The sequence below is a fragment of the Macrosteles quadrilineatus genome, unplaced genomic scaffold (genome assembly GCF_028750875.1).
Source record: "Macrosteles quadrilineatus isolate MER2022 unplaced genomic scaffold, UCM_ALF_1.0 Scaffold_1__1_contigs__length_201487025, whole genome shotgun sequence".
Classification (NCBI taxonomy): domain Eukaryota; kingdom Metazoa; phylum Arthropoda; class Insecta; order Hemiptera; family Cicadellidae; genus Macrosteles; species Macrosteles quadrilineatus.
Window position 1 is genome coordinate 38,972,747 of NW_026542594.1, and position 22,962 is coordinate 38,995,708.

General features: G+C 35.0%; 2 protein-coding genes across 9 annotated transcripts in view; one reads left to right on the forward strand and one right to left on the reverse strand.

Annotated features, from left to right (window-relative positions):
- Positions 1–19,917, forward strand: part of LOC128982795 (peroxisome assembly protein 12) — a 115,092-nt gene extending 95,175 nt beyond the window's left edge. For all 7 annotated transcript variants that reach the window (XM_054401809.1, XM_054401803.1, XM_054401805.1 and 4 more), the window contains one exon: positions 18,949–19,917. In XM_054401809.1, coding sequence (XP_054257784.1) covers positions 18,949–19,044 — 96 coding nt within the window. In that variant the 3' untranslated portion in view covers positions 19,045–19,917. The remainder of the gene's footprint in view (positions 1–18,948) is intronic.
- A 640-nt stretch (positions 19,918–20,557) lies between these two features.
- Positions 20,558–22,962, reverse strand: part of LOC128982791 (importin subunit alpha-4) — a 41,198-nt gene continuing 38,793 nt past the window's right edge. For both annotated transcript variants that reach the window (XM_054401798.1, XM_054401797.1), the window contains one exon: positions 20,558–21,080. In XM_054401798.1, coding sequence (XP_054257773.1) covers positions 20,603–21,080 — 478 coding nt within the window. In that variant the 3' untranslated portion in view covers positions 20,558–20,602. The remainder of the gene's footprint in view (positions 21,081–22,962) is intronic.

Genomic DNA, 22,962 nt, shown 5'->3' on the forward strand with positions numbered 1-22,962 from the left:
TTTCTGACATACATGGTATATACGATTAAGGTCTTCCAGGAACCAAATCCACCCTCCGGACCAGCACTGCGTCGTAGCAAAGCCGGCTTCTGACTCATGGATTATCTTGGAATTGCGATGTCCCGTTTTAGGTCTATAATATTCGAGCTAAGATAAAACCCCAAGTGCTCATCCGAAATTCTATTTATATATTAGAGGCACAGGATAAGGCAAAATCTAGAAAAAACAGCCAGAGCCAGATTGCAACTTCAAATGGCTTTGAAACGTAAAAATACGACACAGGACCTACTGTTTTTATTTTTATATTTTTTTATATTTAAATCGTTCCATCTATCTATATAAATAAAATACAGTTTTGTCTGTAGGCCTACATTGCTTAGAATCATGCAGTTTCTGGTTATATTATGTTTCATAGCCTAAGAAAGCCGAAACGAGTCTTATCTCAATTTCTGTCTGTCTGTGTGTCAGTGACGCCAAAATGTCATTTTACGCGGCCTACTCCTATAAAACTAGAATACCGATCAAGGTTCAAATCATTTTTCTGTATTTACTGGATTAGTGAGTTTCTTTGGCTATAAAAACATGGCCCCGCTTCTTTGAAAACAAAATAACGAACCATCAAAAACCCAATTTTGTTTGATTTTTGTCAAATTTTCTTCTAATGTTTACTATTAAATTTTATGAAATAACGATCAGCTATTTGGATTAGTTCTCACTTCTAGCTGTCCCATATGATATGTTTACATTAAATACTGTTTACAAATACCGCAACCATTTCCGGTCAAGTTTTGTAAGCACATCCAAACCAAGTGGGATTAAAAACGTTGTGCCTTACTTAGCCGGTTTAATTAATCGCAAGTGCAACGATTGTTCTTGAGTTTTCATAACCGGGGAAAAGACCGTGAATCAGTGTTGTATAGTGCTCAGTGCTGGGAAACTTACATGTTTTGATCATCTCCACCAATAACATAAAAAAAGTTTCCACTCATTGCGCTTCAAGGACAGTTGTGTTTAAGTGCAAAGTAAAAAATCACAACTGCAGTGGATGTTGCTATGATCTTGGAAGATCTTTCTGATTTCGCTGTGATCGTAACAGAGGTTGAACTTACAGATGTAGCTAAACTCGCTTTTCCAATGTGTCACTTTTGGTTCCTACTTACCTCTTTGTGCTGCAATCGTTGGACCATACCGCAAATCTTGGCCCATAGCTTATCTCTTGGGTAGGCCCTACGTAGGCCTAATTATTCACAACCACATTTCGACAACGATATCGGTACTTTTCCCTAGAATAAATAGCCTTCCTACTTAGGAAGTAAAACTACAAAGGTCCAAAACCCCAGATTAGTGCGTTTTTGTCACATTTCCTCTGAATGTTTTGCTAGATATACCGATCATCGTTGAGAGATTACGTAATCTTTCAAATAAGAACCCTTTGTTTGGATAAAGGTTATTTCTTCAAACTGTCATTAATATGTTAACATTAAAAGCTGCTTACAAATAATGCTATTAATGGGAAATAACTTCGATTTTCGAAAGAAAAAATCCAAAACCAAGGGAGATTAATAACTTCGATACTGTTTGAATAGGTTTGAATAGGCGAAACATGTTGTGAGTTCTACTTACTACAATTGAACTGTTGACGTAAAGGTGCGTACGTCATATTAGTCTAATTAAACAGTTCAGGGGCTATATCATGAATTTTAATTTTACTTCGATACTGATACCAAGATACCACATCAAGTGAAAGATTTTTTGGGCAAACCATAATGAATTTTTAAAGCTTTACGTTGTTAACGTATCAATGTTTTGTGGACTGTGTATTTATTTACTTATTTATATATTTGCCAACGGATTTACACCAATTTTACAGTTTGATTAGGATTAGGCCTAAATACGATTATCATCAAGTTTGATGACACTATCACAACTTTTAAATAAATAATTTTGTTTGTAATTTTTTTTGGTTAACGCGTAGCATATCCCCTAATTCAATTCTGTATTTTTGTGAGTATGTCTGTTGATAACGCATTAATGTCCTTAATTCTCAGTCTTTCGTGGAAAAGACAAGAGCACCTTTGTAAATGAAAATTTCAACCTGAATAAAGTGTGCAGTAGTGAGGTTGATTGATTTAACTATTTTAAACCAGTGTGAAAGGTAAATTTCAATTACAGGCCTACGTTAGGGCTATGCCTCATAGATCTAAAAGAAATTCCTTCTATCAATAGATATAAAATATTGACTAAGACGATCGGGTGACATTATATTGCGAAGCATTCGTATATTCAGTCTTTTGTAAACATGTTCAGTATTTTTCATAGGTATTTTATTGTAGTTTAATTAGGGACAATATTTGTAGTTTTAGCGAATTTCCCTATAGGGAATAAGCTATTACCGTAGGTCTTATGGTAAGACTTAGTCCCGGGACCGATTTACTTTTTCATTTTGATGTCCCCAGAAGCCAAAAACACCTTCCGTTCAAATTCATATATATATATACCGTATATATTTATACATCTATATATTTATATATTTAAATATTTATATATATATATATATCTTATCTTATCTTACTAATATTATAAATGTGAAAGTTTGTGTGTTTGTTTGTTTGTTTGAAGTTCAATCACGCATAAACCACTGGACGGATTGGGCTGAAATTTGGCATGATGATAGCTTACATTCCCGATTAACATATAGGCATATTCTTATCTCAAAAATCCTTTCGGGCTCCGCCCCAGTGGCTCTGTAATTCCCCATGTTAACCTTATAAGTATTCATATTTAAAGGGAATTAAAGAATTTAGTCAGCTGTTTCAACTAAAAAAGTTGGTTCTATGATATGGAAAAGCATTAAAAAGTTATAAGATTTACCAACAGGGTGCAGCACTATATTTTTTTTGCATTTATGAAAACAGCTAATTTGAACTAAGCAGCAACAAAAAACTGTGATTCGCAATGAGAACTGTCAAAGTAGGATTGTTTACAGTTATGTTTATGTTTTTCATTTCATGAATAATTTGTGATATTTTGCGAATTGATAATTTATTTTTCTCTATTGTTTGGTGAAATGGTAGAACATTATGGCTATGGTAGATGTGTAATACTATAGAATACTGTAAATTTAAAAAAGCAAATTTTATCAAACTGTGTCCTCCACCCATTGCAATCGCAAAGCTTAAGTATAACTGCAATAAGCATTTTATACTTATATTCCAACCCCGTACGAAGGACGGGTACTCTGCTAGTATATATATATATATATGTGTGTCCGTTAGCACGATAACTCGAGCAAAAATGATCCGATTTCAATGAAATTTGGTACAAACATGTAAACCTACGTTTATTTGAACGTTCGCGAACCAGCATGATCGGACCATGGGAACGGGGTTTTATGGGGGGATTTATGTGGTAAAAATTTGTTTTTCTCATTTTTGACCCTCAAAACATTAAATTTCCCAAATTTCCTCTAGACCATTTTTAAGAGCTTAAAAAAAACAAAAAATTCAGTATATTGAAGTGTTTTTGTATGGTTATTGGTTACGGAGAAAATTGTAAATTAAAAATTTTCATGTTATTCTTATGGAGAATAAGTAAACTGTTGTAGTTTGCTTGTTTATGCATACAGGGTGAATAAAAAGTCAAGACCCCCCCATCTAATATTTTTCCTAGTAAATATACGGAGATATCCTTTTGGGGGTCGTGCAATCTTAACAGGAAGTTTCATTTTATGATTTTGAAATTTTTGAGTGTCCCCCCAAAAGGGGGGATTTGGGGGGTAACTCAAATATTTTAAATGTAAACCCCCTTCAAGTGACACCTCATTTTAAAGTGTTTACAAAAACTTAAAGAATGGTGAAAACTAGAGGTCGCTATCTCTTTTCTGTCCAAAATGGTAGCCCGTCAAATGTTGTGGAAAATCAATGGTAAAATTGGTTCGTAATAGTAATATTGCCTACCATTTTGGATAGAGAAGAGATAGAAAACTCTGGTTTTCACCATTCTTTAAGTTTTTGTAAACACTTCAAAACGAAGTGCCACTAAATGGGGGTTTACATTTAAAATTTTTGAGTGTCCCCCCAAAAGGGGGGAATGGGGGGGGCAAATAAAAACTGGACTTTTCAATGTAAACCCCCATCAAGTGACACCTCATTTTGAAGTGTTAACAAAAACTTAAAGAATGGTGAAACCCAGAGTTCGCTATCTCATCTCTATCCAAAATGGTAGCCAATATTACCATTACGAACCAATATTAACCATTGATTTTCGACAACATTTGACAGGCTACCATTTTGGATAGAGAAGATATAGCGACCCCTAGTTTTCATCATTCTTTAAGTTTTTGTAAACACTTTAAAATGAGGTGTCACTTGAAGGGGGTTTACATTTAAAATATTTGAGTTACCCCCCAAATCTCCCCTTTTGGGGGGACACTCAAAAATTTCAAAATCATGAAATAAAACTTCCTGCTAAGATTGCACGACCCCCAAAAGGATATCTCTGTATATTTACTTGGAAAAATATTAGATGGGGGGGGGGTCTTGACTTTTTATTCACCCTGTATATTTGGATTAAACTTGGCCAATCAATTTATTTTATACTAAGCTATTAATATTTTACTAAAAAACACACACTTTATTACCCTGTAGGCAGCAAACCTAGGTACTCGTTACCTAATGTTATTTGAATAGATTTAATTGAAAATCAAATCAGGCAAATGGAAATTCGTTTAGTCTGCAGGTTTGCTGCGGCGGGGGTATTTTTATATAGGTTTGAGCATATTCTTTAGGTTTTATTTATGCTATTTTAATGTATTATATATTTTTTTAACGTTTAACATTTATTTTTACGTGATTTAATGTTTGTAGTTTGTGTACATAATACCTTTTTATTTTTTACGGTCTACTAAACTGTGAATTTTCTCCGTAACCAATAATTGTACAAAAACACTTTGATATACAGAATTATTTGTTTTTTTAAGCTCTTTAAAAAGGCCTGGAGAGAAATTGGGAAATTTTGTGTTTAGATGGTCAAAAATTAGAAAAACCAATGTTTACCCCATAAAACCCCGTTCCCATGGTCCGATCATGCTGGTTCGCGAACTCATTCAATTTTATCCCGCCTCCCGCCTTACACCTTAAAACCAAATTTCATCAAAATCGGACAAAAATTACTCAATTTATCGTGTTCAAGGACACACATATATATAAAAATTTGAACGAATGGTGTTTTTGGCCTCTGGGGACATCAAAATGAAAAAGTAAATCGGTCCCGGGCGTAGGTCTTACCATGCCACTTACGGTAATAGCTACCTCATTATAGGCAAACTCGCTAAAATGTATGGGATAGGCCAAGTAGTTACATTATTGAGCCCAGTAGCACTAGTATATTATTTACTAGCTGTGTGCCCGTTCTACGCACGGGGATCTTATAGTAGTCAGTTGAAATGAAACCTTATTGTATAAAGCAGTTGGTTTGCATATTTTCAGATGTGCTGGCAAAACTATTATTATATATAAACTAGGGATGGTCAAGTCTCGAAATTTCGGGAAATTTCCGGGAAATTTTCAATCTCGTTACACGAGACAAGATTACTTTTTGGCCGAGATTTTTATCGAGACGAGAATTAAAAAAAAAAAAAAAAAAAAAAAAAAAAAAAAAAAAAAAAATTAAAAACGCCTGCAGAAAGTCAATGCAATACCCGCAATACAGGAGCGTGTTGTAGTTGCGTTTCCTTTTCGAAGGCGTTCTTATTTAATTAATTCTTTTAATGTAAATATTACTTTAATTCTTTTAATGTAAATATTACTTTCATTATTTTAATAATATTACTTTAATAACATTTGAGAAGTTTTGTTAGTGTGAGGAATGTTTTATTACTATAAAAAAAGTCAAAACAAGTAACTATTTTATAAAAATTAATATTGCTTTTATTTTATGATTTATTTTATTTTAGGATAAGTTGAACTCTATCCTAACTGATATCACCATCGGGTTCGATCCCCGCCAAGTCACCAATGGATTTTATCTAAGTGATAATGCCGCAACCCCTAGGTCTAGCCTGAAGTAATGTGAAAAACAATCCCAGACTCGTGCCTAGCGTCCTTAGGACAAAAAAAAAAAAAAAAAAAAACTGATATCACCATGTTTCCTAATTGTAGGCATTTTTAATAGGTTAGGCGTGATTAATAAAAAAATGTTATGCTGATGTTATTTAATGAAAGATTGTAAATATTCTTGCCTATTATCATTATTTTAGTATTTAAACAGTCATCTAACAATGTTACAAAATCAGGTAAAAATTTCGAACGTGCATTTCCCGTTGTGTATGAGAAGAGAAATCTCGTCTCGATCTCGTCTCGAAATTTTATGAGAAATAAAAAATCTCGTCTCGTCTCGTCTCGAACTAAAAATCCAATCTCGTCCATCCCTAATATAAACCTAATATAATGACATATAAAGTTATACAGTAAGACATCAGTTAAATGTAATACTACTGTAATAAATAAAGTGCAACACTAACGATAACTAATTTGTAAATAGTGATGTGTTGGTACGTAAAAATTATTCTTGTTGATACCACCAGTTCTTAAGGAAAAAACCAAACCAGTACCAAAAACCAACGTTTACAGTTAAGAAATATATTACATCCGACCAATTAAATAATTAAATGCGTTAATCCAGTTCCGAGGCTATTGATCTCTCTTGGTTTTGGATTTTCTGACAAAAAGTTATCGTAAATCACTTTTAATGTAAACATTTTGGTGGCAGTTTGAACAAAACAACCTCATCCAAACAGCTTTTTGTTATTTAACAGATTGCGTATTCTCTAAACTATGTTTCGTATATGTAGTTAACACAAGAAGGAAATGTGAAAAAATCACACAATGTCGTGTTTTTTAACGTTTTTAATTTGATTTCCTAAGTAGGTAGGCCATGTATTGCAGGGAAAAGTACTGGTATCAAGGATCGTCGTCGAATAGGTTGTCATGAATAATTGGGTAGGCCTATACGTACCCAAGATACAGTCTATGGGCTTATTGGCTGTATGGTCCAGCGATTGCAGCACATAGCGGTGAGTAGAAATCGAAAGCGACACATTGGAAAAGCTAGTTTAGCATCATCCGTAAACCGGCAAACCTCTGTTACAATCACCCACTGCAGTTGTGATTTTTCACTTTACACTTCACACAACCACCATTGAAACGCCGTAAATGAGTAAAAACCTTGTTAGTAAGCTATTGGCGACGATGATGACAATTTAAAAGGTTTTGAATGTACAACATGAAACACGTAGTCTACATTTTTACCTGGTTATATATTACAATTTAACTTACAATTTAACTGACAGTTCGTATATCTGTAGGTCACAAGTTGACGTACTATACCTTGTTTATGTTTAACTCTGTAGCTCTAGTTAGCGCCTATAATCGACGATAGTGTAAATGGCTTACTGCTGGCAGGAAAATGATGTTTCTGTACAGTAATTAGTGACCGATAGTACAAAGAAATAATATCATGTGGATCACGTTCCCTTTTTATATATGGTGTATTACATGCACTTATTTTCAGTTAGCGTCCATAATCAACGGCAGTACAAAGGGGTTTATGAAGAAATCAAACATATTCCCGTATTAAAATTACTGGCGGACAGAACGACAATGTACTATATATTATAATTAATTACTATTCTGTTGGTATGAAACTTAAATGGCCGGACAAGTCAACCCAACACTTCGACTTTCTAGATGGTGGCGTGTTGTCGGGGTAGCATCTTGACGACAGCCCCTTACTGTTAGAAGAGAGTGTCAAATTTTGTTTTATCTTCTCAGTTTTCTAATTATAATTCACTTTATTAATTTACTTTACGCGTTTACTTTAACATTCGAATTTTGTTATTGTTTGAGGACTTACAACTATTTATGTTTTACATATGTTAAGAGAGTTGAATTTTGATCGAATAGGCCTACCTACATTTTAAAATGTATTTACAGATGTGTTTACTTCATTTTCTTGTTGCAGTAGCAATCGCTTTACTCATTGAAACTAGCATCCAATTAAGTTTCATTTGAGGATTCAAAGTATCCTATAATGAATTAAACTTGTAATATTTATTTTGGCATTTGGTTAGGTATTATGTTATGGTGTCTCTCATTTGCTATCTTATGTTTCCAGTTATTCGTCTTTAAAAGGAATTAAACGTAGGCGACCAACCGAAATAAAAAGGCTTATTCATCAACAATATTTATTCATACTGTGTTGTATAATCTAATTCCTACGGGAATAAATGAAATGCTAAGTTCCTTCCTATAGGTAACGTAACTGTAAGTTTTCATTTCAAACAGGCGCATTAAACAATAATATGTATCGTTATCTTAAAAAAACAAACGAACGAGATCTAATAAATAGTAATCAATACCAACACTTGGATATAATTATTTTAGCAAGTTTCCCAAAAGAGAATAAGTTATTACCGTAGCATTCTAATAATAGGATATTGCTAATCTTAGGTAAGTTGGTGTTTTTGGATAGGCCACATTGATTTCAATTAAGAAGCTAAAAAAATAATAGCAATGTTAACTTCGCATATCAGACGGAATGAGCTATACAACTGGCATAATTAAATTTAGATAATACTATATGGATAGGAAAACTAACAGTACCTAATTAAAATAAGGGGTATGTTTACGAAAAATCGACTTACTTGTTATTATTGTGTCTAAACATGTAAAATATCATTTATTTCCACATAGCTTTCTGTATTTAACTATAAAGTTTTTTTCCAAAATTACTTTAAAACTGTTGCCTAACGATAGGTAGATTGAAATTCGCTATTTATTTTTCCAGAAAACATAGGAGATTTTTTTAAAGGATAAATATATACTGAAGAAGATTAAAGGATTAGTTTGGCTTACATAGGATTTTTTTACTTTTAATAATTGGTCTGCAAATAGTTTATAATTAATTACATAACATCAATAAACGACTTATCTATTCCTATCAGTGTTTAAAGGAGGCTCGGTATTGGAAGAAATCGCTCCGATGTTTCGTTCCGATTTCAATTCCGCTGTCCCGATTCCAGGCAGACGACACAAGGCGTTATATTCGGACCTCGGCTATATTCGTTATGGTTCGGAAGCGCTCGGGATGGCGCGGTGGTGCTGGGTTATTCCTCCAGAGAAGGTCTCGTCAATGACCGTGGCATTCTGACTCTGCCCACCACTGACACACCCCCTCTTTCCCCTACAACGGGTCTCCGCCTTCGGTTCTATCTCCTCCCTCAACCAATGTTGGAGCCCAGGCGTTACTCCGAAAGGCAGTGGTCAGAAAAGAATGCATTGCTAAGGGACTGGTTCGAAACAATCTGCACGCTCAGGCACTGCTCCGAAAGTCAGTGGTCCGAGAGGCAGTGGTTCGAAAATAATACAGAGATGAAGCACTGGTCCGACAGATTTAGCATGGTCAGGCACTGCTCCGAAAGGCAGTACTCAGAAAGGCAGTAGTCCGAAAATGATTTTCGAACCAGTGCCTTTCGGAGCACTGCCTTTCGGACCACTGCATGGATCTCTTCCAGACTAGAGTTCTTTGTAGACCAATATTTAAGTTGAGACATAAACTACCATAAGTGGGTATTTCAGAGTTATTTGCAGCTCTGAGTTCTATCCCGGATGGTTTTAAGGGTCTTTTGACTAAATTTAGTGGTATACAACTTACGTCTGAACCTGTGTCTATCAGAAACTTATAGCCTGAATTGTTATCAATTACTTGTAACCTGTTGCTGTGGTTGCTGTCAACTCCGGGTGATTCATGAGTTTGGCGTCTAGGCACATGACAACTAGTCGACACCGCATCTAGTTGCCTAGCTCGTTTTTTGTAGAAGGATAAGTGCAAAGAGTCACGCATTTGGTGGCTCGTGATCCATAACGTTTATGATACCAGCAGTAGATGTCATTGTGGGGTGAGGTACTATGCTGTTTACTGGGCTGGCTCTGACTTTGCGATCTGAACTTACTATTTTTATATGTCATCAAGTCGTCTGAAAGACAGTTAACTTTCTCCTCCAGCATTGAAAGTTTCTCCAAAATTGCCTCAAAACCTCCTCCTTGATTGAGATTGTTGTGACTATGTGGGTTCTGAGAAAAGGTATTTGTTGGCTTACGTCGGTTTGACAAAATAGCGTCACAGCTCATTGCAGGTGAACTCAAAGGTTGAACCTCCTGGATCTTGTCCGCTGTAACGGCCAATGATTCGGTACTGACCCCAGCGCCTAACTGGGTTTGGAGGATGCCTTGAATATGCGCAGGAAGTCGCTGCATCCAGATTATCCTCAGCAAGTCATCTTGAACGCTGCTGCCAGCTAACGATTTCAGTCTTCTGAGAAAGTGTGATGGCGTATCTGTACCGAGTTCTTCTTCTACGAGTAACTGTTTAATTCTCTTATGTTCCGAGACTGATAATCTTCTTATTAATTCTTTCTTCAGGCTCGTGTAAGGGTTTTCCAGATTTGGGTTTGAGAGTAAATCCTCTATTTCGGAAGCAGTCATCTCATCTAAGTGTGTCACAACGTGTGTGAAACGAAGGTTCTCATCAAAAATGTGCCATAAAGAGAAAATTGCCTCAATCTGTATGAACCAAAGTGCTGGTTTCTCACGCCAAAAATGGGGAAATTTTAATTGTGGAGATTGAATTGAAGTTATGTTTTCAGACGGTCTTGGATTTACTGAATTGTTTCGTTCTTGAGTTTTCTGATTCATTGGATTAACCAAAAGATCTTCTTCTGAATCATGATTTTGTCTTGAATGTTCAGAGTCAACTCCAATTACATCATTAAGTTGTTTTCTGAGATTTTGGTTTTGCTCTTCCATCAGTTTTAGTATTGCCAATACTTGTTCATTGACTTCCATTATGTATTCTTGATGTGTTCAAATCGGGGTCACCAATTTTAGTGAAAAGAACCTCATTTAAATAGGATAAATACTTTAAATAAAAGTCTAGAGGTTTCCACTAAATATTATTGTTTAATTTATCATACTTTTACAAGTAATTAACAATTAATTGTTTAGAGCAAATAAAAATGAACCACTTTGGTTGAAAAGCCTAAAAGAATGTCTCTTTGTTTATTTTTCTTTTCATAGCAACCAAAATTCAATAAACTATTTAAAACATCTGTCAGCTGATAAATCTGTCAGTTCACTACAGGGGCCTGTTTCATAAAAGTACTTATATTATAAGCTAGTAATATAAGCTTATAAATTTTTATTTTATAAGTTGGTAATTTTCTGTTTCATAAAAAAATGTACAAACTTATAAAATATGACACTGATAATATAAGTTATAAGACAGCTGTTGCATTATTTTACTTGTTTATTTTATAAATTGTTTGATTTTTAAGGTTAATTTTTACTGCAATATTTAAACTTAAACTTGATCAAAATATCAAGCAAACCTGAAATGAAGAATTTAAAAACTTCTTTTTGAACAAGTAAGAGGCATGCCAGCGATATTACTGAATGCATTGTTTGTTTCTCCTACATCTTCTGGCCAGCAAACAGTGTCATTCAATAAGTTTTCATTGATAATTGCATTTAATTTAGTTTTATTTTATTTTTTATGACGCGGTAAACTGTCCCTTTTGACACGGCGCGTGCCTATCTGCTATGCAATGGTATTGTACACCACTACCAAACCAATGAGTGCAATTTGTAATTGTTCTTTGGGTGTTAATGAATGGTTCCTATTTGTTGGGTGCTGTAACACAGGCTTGATTGTATTTGAAATAATATTGAAATTTTCATAACTTTAATGAATATAATTCATAACTTAACCTATACCTTTCATTAAACTCACAAGTCTATTGAATTTGAATGTAAGAAATCGTTTGTGTAAATTTCCTTGGTCTTCCAACCATCACTATGTCTATTTTATCACTTGATCCGCTTGATTGCATCTCTATTTTGATAAAATTGTTAATATATTTTTACTTTACAACATCTTACTAGAAGATACATGTCACAAGTAAAAGTTCTATGGGTCAAATAAGGCTTATAATATATTACTCTAAATTTTTGGGTTATAATATAAGTTTTTATTGTATTTGAAACAAGATTTGTGTAAACACTAGTATTATAACTGGTATTTTGGGGTGGTAAACTTATAACTTGTTTTACAAGCTTATATTTTTATGAAACACAATACTAGTATTATAATTTAATATTATCAGGTAAATACTTATATTACAAGCTTATATAAGTTTATGAAACAGGCCCCTTTGGAAAATATATGAAAGATTGGTTCAGCTAAAAGTGGTGTAAGTCATGTAGGGGATTTTGTTAGCTCAAGATATAGCCTAGTCGAAATTGCAAATCATCTTCCTGTAGGACTTTCCGAAGCAGGCATAATAGTATTGATATGATATAGTAACTGGGTAGAGAATATCAATAAACATTCCATATCTGCAAATGCATGTTTAGTAATTAAAATATTTAACACTTTTAAGACGATTGACGATTATGCACTCTCACACTTCTTAGGTCGTGTAAGGAATAATTGCATTTAATTTATATTTAGACCTGTTTTGCGAATGCTTTGGTTTTCACAATACACCTTTATTTGTCAATATCATACAGCTATTAACTGAAACAAATATGTTTTTGTAAGTCAGAATATTCAATACTAATAAAAACAGAATTACTGTATACACAAATCAGGTCAAACGTTAAAATACATTTTTTATAGTAACCAAAACAAAATGCATTTTTCTCAATGTAATTCATTTAGGCTCCATGGCAAGAAATAGTTTAGGCCTATTGATCAAATAAGCATCTAGACTGCCAGTGCAACTCCTAGGATCGGTAGGATCGTGGATCAGATCGAAAAAACCCCCACCTCCGCTCAGTGCCGATGGCGTGACGTCAACCATTACTGCAATGATACGGAACTGAGTCATGAGCCTTTGTGGTGTAGTGGATAGCGTGTCGGGCTGATAATCTGAAGGTGCCGGGTTCGAATCCCACCGGGAGCACTAACTTTTTGTCAACAATTTTTTTCATATCAGCAAGTTTGGTTGGTTTGGTTAGGTTATGACAGTGTAATTTTATAATTAAAAGATTGTAAAATTGAATTTGAGACATTTATAATTTTATTTTTAAAACAGAGCTATTTTTCGATTAGTAAACCTTCATTCGAGTTTATCATTATCAGCAAGTTTGGTTAGTTTGGTTAGGTTATGATAGTTTAATTATATTTAATTCAAATTTAATCTACAAATTATACGTTTTGACAGCGACAGTGATACAGATAACAATTTTCCGCGAACAGTTAGAAAAGCTATGCTGATGCGCCGGTATGATTCGGAAGCGTACGACATGGTGCGGTGGTGGGGGTGATCTACTGATCTGGTCCACGATCCTCCGACTTGCACTGGCAGTCTAGACGCTAGTATTGATCAATACTGTTTCATGAAGAATTGTCTGTAGCTTCATTTAAATGGTTTCAACTAACAGCTGTAGTAATGTTATTATTATTTATTGCCTTCTCTGCACAAATGAAAACAATCTGCACAAATGTAAACAAAATAAATGTTGAATATTTAAGGTTTTCAGAATTTTTCACCGAAATAAATATTATACTTAAACATAATATATAAGGTACCAAATAGAAACTCTCCTGGTTATTTTGGTGGTGGAACCACACTGATCGGTAAAAGAATCACAGAGAAATTGGTGAACATACAAAAAAAAAACATCTCCACAAACAAATTGAGAACCTCCTCCTTTTGTTGGTAGTGGGGAAGTCGGTTAAAAATCAGCAGTAAATGGCTTCTAATGCTATTCTTATGGAGAACATTTTACGTTATATCTAACTTTGTGTTAAAATTATGGGATTTTCACTATTTTTCCCGCCGTCACGGGATCTAGACCTTTAATTTGAGCCCTCTCCCGTCATTCTACGACTTCCCAGTCGCCCACAATTTTGACGCAAAGAATGGGCTTACGTAAATATATAGATAGATGGTAAAAATCATGTGTTCTTCATCATCGTGTGTATTTTATGGTAAAAATTAAATGTTATGGTAAAAATCACTCAGACAACTATTTTCTTCTATACAGGGTGATCAACTCAAGGCCACCATTGGGATATCGAAAACGGTAAGAATTAGAGAAAACTTTAAATGGGGGACATTCCTTTATTTTTTGTGGCAGTTAAAAATGTGATTTTATTTTTTTGAAATTCAGCCGCCATTTTCCGAAATGGCGGCCAACTTTGAAATTTCTTTTAACACCCTATATATTTTATCATGTTTTCAGATAGAACAGGCAATTTAAAAACTTTTTGTATTCTTGACATTTTTTCGATAAACCCACTCGTTAGGAGTTACAGCCTATGGAAAAATGACTTCCGGTGTACATTTTACATTATGTAGCTCCTAAACAAGTAGGTTTATAGCGAAAATGCGATGAGTAAATAAGTCAAAGAAGTCTTAATATTGCATCCACATTCCATAAAGACCATAAAATACACAGTTTTCCACTTTTCAAGTTTGCCGCCATTTTGGAAAATGGCTGCCATTTTTAAAATAATAGAATTAATAGTTTTAACGAATTTTATGGTCTTTTTGGAATGTGGATGCAATTTTAAGACTGTTTTGACTTATTTACTTTTCGAATTTTCGCTATAAACCTACTTGTTTAGGAGCTACATGATGTAAAATGTACACCGGAAGTCATTTTTCCATAGGCTGTAACTCCTAAACGAGTGGGTTTATCGAAAAAATTTCAAGAATAAAAAAGTTTTTAAATTGCCTGTTCTATCCGAAAACATTATAAAATATAGGGTCTTCTATAAGAAATTTCAAAGTTGGCCGCCATTTTGGAAAATGGCGGCTGAATTTCAAAAAAATTAAATCATATTTTTAACTGCCACAAAAAATAAAGGAATGTCCCTCATTTAAAGTTTTCTCTAATTCTTAACGTTTCCAATACCCCAATGGTGGCCTCCTTGAGTTGATCACCCTGTATAGATTAATCTTCAGTGTAATCTTTGCTCAATAGTAACAACTGATGTTTTCCCTTTCTACTGTAGGCCTAAATTGTAATTTGCTAGTATACTGTGGTTGGCTTGTTATAAACACAATATGTTACAAGTCTTTTGTTTACTTTTACCTTGTTATTTTGTTCAACCAATATGCCTTGCAACATAGTTACTTGGCAACTCATGAGGCCAATGTTAACTTTTTAAATTTTCAAATGAGTTGTGTAGTGAAATACAAATTTTCTGAGGTAGTGGCTGTCATCAATTAAGTTTTTAGGCTAGAAATAAATATTTACAACATTTAAAGGAAATCGTCGAAGCTGTTTTTGAGATCTTTATGCAAACATACATACAAGCAAACATTCCTCATATAAGAGTATAGGATTGTACATTTATGAAAACGAACTATCCTTAAATATCCCACACTCCGCACTGCCAGCCTTTACTACTTCCTTTACCACTTCCTATGTGGCGGACCTGTTTCCCTCCCTTCCCATGGCATTTTAGTATTGCAGATACATTAATCTAACTGCCACAAATGGTTCTCACACTCCGCACTGCCAGCCATTAACACTTTCTTCACCAATTCCTACGTTAATATTTATTACAAAGTTCAAAATAATTTAAATCAAATTAAATCCAAGCAGATCTGTTGGTCATAGCGCAATAGTCATTATAAACTGAGTTCAAGTATATTTGCTCTTAAACAATTATGTGGCGAACTAGAACGGCCTTCTCTCATACAGGCATACTATGGACTTTTTCATAGCAATTTAAGCTATGGGTTACTTGTTTGGGGGTCTTCTGCTCATGCAAAAGAAATTTTCAATTTGCAGCAAAGGGCAATTAGGGTAATAGCTGCTGTAGATAGGCACCATGATTGCACTGAATTTTTTAAAGAATACCAAAATTTAACACTGTTTTCTCTATTTATTAAGCAATGCCTGTTATATTTAAGACCACAATTAGATAAGTTAGATTATAGGAGAGATATACACTGCCATAATACTCGTCATAAATGTAATATAAATCTTCCTTATGTTAGACTTGCTAAAACTGATAAAAAAAACCATTAATTTTAAGCAGTAAATTTTATAACAAGTTACCAATAGCCATAAGATTACTTAGTGATAAGGATTTCAAGATTAAAATAAATAACTTTCTTTGTAAATCAGCCATTATACTCAATAGAAGATTATATGTCAAGAACACTGACTCCACTAGATTTTAATTAATGTTATGTTATGACTAATTTGACGTGCCAATGTATTTGTATGGAATATTAACTGGCAAATAAAATCTCATTCTCATTATATTACTCGCAGGGGTGCCCGCAGGGGGGTTTGATGTCGCAAAATGCGACATCAGAATTTTATTTGGGGGGGATTTTATGATTTTGGGGGGGATTCAAGCCAGTGGTTGGTTAAAAGCACATAAAAGATTAATCAGATAATTTTTACGACCTCCTTAATTTATTACTGGGGTAATTATGCAATCAAAATCCCGTTTGACATTTTATCTTGATTAGTAAATCATTTTATAATTGCTATTAAATATAGGTATAGATACTTTTATGTGGATTTCCACTTTCTGACTGTATCATGTTTGACAGTGAGAACAACTCCATGCCAACTGCTGTCAAAGGATTATGGTTGCTTATTAAATTGTATCTGCAATTTGAGTTTGTTTTTACCTTTACATTATGAACTCATTCTCAAATATTCTCATTGCCTTGAGGACCTATTGATGGTTTTTTAGGTTTGTTTATTATAATATATTCTTGATTCATAAAAAAAAACAGTATTATGATAATGACAATCATTTTGCTATTTTTACAACATGAACAACAACATGAAAGCTTGTGATAATAATATTTTGGCTCTCCCAAATAATTATGCCTGGGTCATTTATTCATTGGAATAAATTGACATACAGTACTGTGACAATTTAATTAAGGTTTTTGATAGGCTATGTGTTTACGTTAACTTCAAGAACTGAAACACATGATTCTGGATTAATTAAATTGTATTTGATTGTCTTTTCTTGAATCTAGAAAGAGCTTCAAACAAATTTTACTAGTCTATTCTATATATAATTATTTTTTTACGCCACACTACACTATTTTGACGAACTTCCCATACAAGGATTTAGTCCAGAAAACAGCTGTTTGTCCTTAATCAAATGGGGTTTCATACAGTACTACTGTACTGTAATGAGTTTTGCCGGACACCAATCAGCTGATTATACTGTATTTGGGTGGCAATGAGTGGTTATAACAAAAACATAACCTCTGGAGAGGTTATGACTAGTGATTTTTAGTCCTTTAGTTGGTGGTAATATAGGGATTTGAACGGATTTAGTAGTATGGCGTAAACTATCGTACGTCACTCGTCCAAAATGTGTTGGCCGGACTCGTAAAAAAAAACCACAACTCGACTTCGTCTCGCACGGGATTCAGGACTAGTAACGTAATATACTATTTTACCACACTATGATGTTTTTAACTGTTTTACATATAGGTAGGTACATTAATTGATGGCTGAAAGTTACGTTTTGCAGGCCATGCCAGCTGTCATCGTCATTCGGGGATCGAGCAGGTTTTTACATCCATAGGGCCGCAAAATCAGCTGCCCGCTTTAAATACACAATCAGTATCCATAGCATTGCAATAGAGTTGTTTTATTGTCACCGCTGCCTAGCAATCTATTTATTATTATTTTTGCTGATTCCTCGAATTATTTATCCACATGACCTTAAAGTTGTAGTTGTGTTGACTATATCAGTGTGCAGTGCATTATCATTGAGGTGAATTAGTGGTAATAGGGTATAGTGTGGGGTGGTGAATAATAGCGTTCGTACCACGGACTGAAATGGTTTTGCAGTTCTCGATCGTTTTAAGTCCTCGAAACTACCTCGAACCAGCAAAACCTCATTTTGGCCCTAGGAACGAAATATACTATTAAGTTTAGGCCTAGTAATATTTTTGAGACTGAATATTTTACACTTATTTAAAAAGGACCAAACTCAGAAGTTGATTAAAGGGCAATTTAGAAAATATCTCAAACTTTTTGACATAACTTCAAGTACTTTCTCCCCTACAATTTAATATGGTAAAAGAATTGTTTATGTAAAAACCCTGATCCCAAAAAAGTGGTTTTCGAAGTGATGTGTGTGTCTGTCTGTATGTGTGTATGCATGGTACAGAGCTACAGACCACGCATGTGGCCCGAGTCCGATTTTGATGAAATTTGGTATTTTAGGTACCAATCCATGGTCTCTCCAGATGTTTTTTTTTCATTTTGGATTTTTAATAGTGATATTCCATAAAACCCTATAAAATAATGGATGAATAAAATTTTCTCAGAATTGGCCCGAACGATTTTGATTAAAAATTAGCATGTTTTTTGACTATGACAAAAATTGTATAAACCCTCTACGCCGTAAAAATTATGGTTCAAAAGTTATTGCAACTTTTGTGATTTTCCCTTTTAAAACCTATTAACTCATGGAAAATCGGATTAAAAAAAACTACATGGCCAATTTTGATTCAAATTGTGTGCATGTCAAAAATCCAACTCATTTAAATTAAAACTAAACTAACAAATAGTTTTAAAGGAAAATCGTCCATTTAAATTGGGTTAAAAGTTTGATTGAAACGCTTAAATTCCCATAAATTTAAAGAAGTGTCGGGGGCACCCCTTCCCTCCCCGAATTATAAACATAACTATGGGTTAGCCCCCAGACCTTCCGGCATGGGTTAAACAACGAATTTGGGGGGGATTCTGCGACGTGAGCTTTGGGGGGGATGGGCACCCCTGATTACTCGTATATTGGGTTGTTCATCTTAATATGGTTGATGAAAATGTTTAGGAACTACTCAACTAGACATATCCTATTGTTAAATTCTTTTATTTTTTTCAGGTACGTTTTTTGCTTCCGATGCATAAGAGAAGCTATTTCAGCCAATCAGCAGTGTCCTGTTACAGGTTTACCATCTACTCTAGATCAATTAGTTAGATTGTATCCATCCACTGATACTTGAACACAATATGCTCCAAGAACAGTGTGTAAGGGAACCAGGCCAGATATTCAAGTACACTGGATGCACAAATGGGGCAAACCTCAGAAGACCTTAGAATACTGTTTAAAGATGCATGATAATAACACTTTTCACCACACTATGATGTTTTTGGCTGTATTACATACGTTAATTGGTGGCTGAAAGTTACGTTTTGCTGGCCATGCCAGCTGTCATCGTAATTTGGGGACCGAGCAGGTTTTTACAGGCCGGGGCCGCAAAATCAGCTGTCCGCTTACTTACTTAAAACATGAATGCATTTTAAATACACAATCAAAATCCATAGCATTGCAATAGAATTGTGTTATTGTCACCGTTGCCTAGCAACTATATATATTTTTATTTTTGCTGATTCCTCAAATTATTTCTTCACATAACCTTATAGTTGTAGTTGTGTTGACTATCAGTGTGCATTATTACAGTGGTGAATAGTGGTAATAGGGTAAAGTGTGGTGAAAAATAGCGTTCGTACCACGGACCGAAATGGTTTTGCAGCTCTCGATCGATTTAAGTTCTCGACTTCGTCTCGAACTTAAAAACTATCTCGAGCCGGCAAAACCTCATTTTCGGCCCTAGGTACGAAATATACTATTGAATAATAAAAGAACAATTCATTCTTGAATTATTGTATACCAATCCGGTACTAATAGCTTCAATATTTGGCTCATCATACTTTGATGGTAATGGTTCTGGGTCCTTGTTCTACATTCCTTTCAATAAATTTTGGTTGATAAAAAGGTATAGAATTTATATTTTATTATTTTTATGTGATATAGTAATTTAGGTATGTATTAAAATATTTTAAAATCTAAGACTTGTTCCTTTTGTTCTTTTTACCAATCCAAGATGATTATTATCTAAGTGATTAAAAAACAAGTGTTTATTTGAGAACTTGCCTTCGGTGCAAAGTTTTGTGAGTCAAAGCAAAACTGGCACATCTTAAGCCAACACACACCGGGTATCTGTCTGCATGCAGACATAAATATTGCTACCCTGCTTATTAAATCGGTCAACACAAAGTGACGTGACGAAATCACTCGGTCAGCGATTTCAGCCGTCTGTGCCTGGACATTCCCCCTCTCCTATCCTTAGTGCACCTCCCTCATCCAAACCTCTGCACCCCCGAAGCTCGTCAAAAAAAACTTAGTCACAGTCTTGTAGACCTTAAATAACCGGTAGGTGTCTTGGCTGTTTTATATGGTGCTTGCTAGTTTAGAAGTTTATAAGATATATTATTTACAGTCATATTATCATTATAAAGGACACGAGACTGAAATTGCCCCGTAATATTGTTGCAGAAGAAAAAGCCTGGGATGTTGAATTGTCTGTCCACTGGATGGACGATTCGGTGTGTGTTGGCCATAAGATGCAGTAAAGGACGTAGGAAGTCCGTTTGTGACCCCATAGTTGTTATGGGTCGGACTAAAAAAATAACAAAAACTTATGCCAAACTCGTATTTAAGCTCCTTTATTAGTTTTCAGACTCGAAGCTCTAATCTAATCACAGCTTACAACACTGTTGAGTGGTAAAAATAAGCATTTTGAATCATACTGTAGGATATCATTACTGAATTTGGCTATTTCATTCTGAACTTGTGCTGAAGAGTGGTTAACAATATTACCAAGAAGCCATCCAAGTTCGATCCTCAAATGTGTATAAGTGGCTAGAGAAATCTTCTGAATTATCCTTTGAACACTTTTCCAATGTGTAATTATTTCCAGAGCACAAACCCCAGAATTTTCCGCAGCTAGATTAGCAATAATTCTGACACAAGCAGTGAATTTCAAAACTGTTTCAACAGTAATGTCCTCGTCTACCAGGAAATTTAAGCATTTCAGGTGTAATTTATGGTTAATTAGTTGAGGTTCTGATGCTTCCATACACGATAATAGATAGATAGACTTGACAAGCTCTTCGCTTGTAGAGTTCTTCAGTCTGACAATAGTATTTGTGGTGTCTTGTATTTCTTCAGCCCTAAAATGAACACATCAGTATTAGTTCACAGAAATCATAAGTAAGCCACAATTTTTCTAAACACCCTATTAATGTATCATTATTAAACTTAACCATCTTCTTCTTGCTGATGTTAGCATGGTAGTAATATCCTTGAAAACTAGTTTTACCCTTCAAGTGACAAAATGAGTCAAACATGTAAATACAAATACATAGCCATCATCCAATCATTATCATGTATGTGAGGATCTTGTCCTGCCAGTAAAAAATACCTAGTGATGAAACGATTAGGCATACTTCTACAAGTAGTAAAATAGTAACTGACACATATCAGCTAACACACACCAGAGCATACAGTATGTCCTATATGCGGTGTTCTGCTCCTCTACAAACAACATGGTTTGCATTTTTATTGTTGGCTCAAGACATAAAAACTCAAGATTTTCTTAACACGTTCACGGCGGCATGGGAGCGATCGCTCCCATACGGAACCCTAATGCCATCCTGGTGGGTGCGATCGCTCCCAAGCTGCAATGCAGTACAAAATGATTTATTTTTAAGCCAGGATTAGAGCTAGAAACTTGAAACCTTGCACAGCACTGCTCAATAATATACTGTATTTTGTGACGCCGTGGGTTCTCACTGGACAGTGCTGCTGCGACGGTAGGTGTGGCGCTTTCAGTAACTATAAGTCAGTGTCAAGTCGGACCACGTGCGCGACTGTTTTGATCGCTGTTTCGGAGTTTTTGTGTTAGTTTTTCTTCTAAAATGTCGGACCCGGATAATCCAGACTTTGTATTTAGTGACGGGGAAGGTGATGAGACAAGTGACAATGAAATTGACGTTAGTAGTGAGCGGGCCCGCGGTGCGGGGGGGCCCGTGAGCCTTGACCGGGATTTTCGGTAAATTTTACCGGCACACGGGCCCGCGATAGTGTGACAGGCTCAGCCACATGGGTCCCCCCCTATCATAAAAATATTTATATGAGAATTAAAATACGTTTTTTTATGATGAAAATTTGTTCAGACCTATAGTTCAAGTAGTTTACAACAGCTACACTAACACTATTACTTGACCGATCTATATAAATTATCTACCAACCTAAGTAAAAGAATTGTCATCAGTCATGCGGGTTGCATTAACTGTCCTCGTGAATTGTATGAAGGCGCAGTCAAAATTGGTTGCATAATAATAGGGCCGAATTTAAAACCAATGTGGCCTCTGGCCTAGGAAGATAAAACATTAATGTTAATCATCCCTAGCCCCCAGCGGGTGACACCATAGAGGATCCTCTATGCTGATTCGACTAAATAAACTTGACAATTTTGTTACGACCAAAATCGGCAAATTAACCTAGGTGGCTAGGGCACTAGCTAATAAATAATTCTATTCTTTCATTGATGCTAAAGAAGGATTTTCATTTCATTTCGTGTCTTACTATTAGGAGGCTGCCCTTTAGATTTGTTTATTTCGCACTTTAGATGTGTTTACATCGAGTCGGGTAAAAAATGTTACTTACCTAAGGGCCTCAGGCCAAATCAGATCGGTTCAAAATAGGGCTGCTTTTGAAACGGTTGATTTTTATAATAGGCCTATAATGTCGATTTTCGAGCCGAGCAGAGCCTGGACTACAAGCTTGAGAGATCAAGCACAAAGTCAGATAATCAAGCTCGTGCCGATTTTCTCAGTATTCAATTAATAATGCACAATTAAAAGTAAAAGCTTTTATATCCGTAAGGATCACGCTCACGAAATTGAATGATTAGGCCTATGCTTTTGCCGCGATCGCGGATATCGACGAGAACATTTCCCCGCGGGTGACGATGACGATGTCTCCGCGGCCGCAGTTGTTCAATATTTTTCCGCGATTGCGGAAGACGATAATGACGGTTTTTAGCGAGAG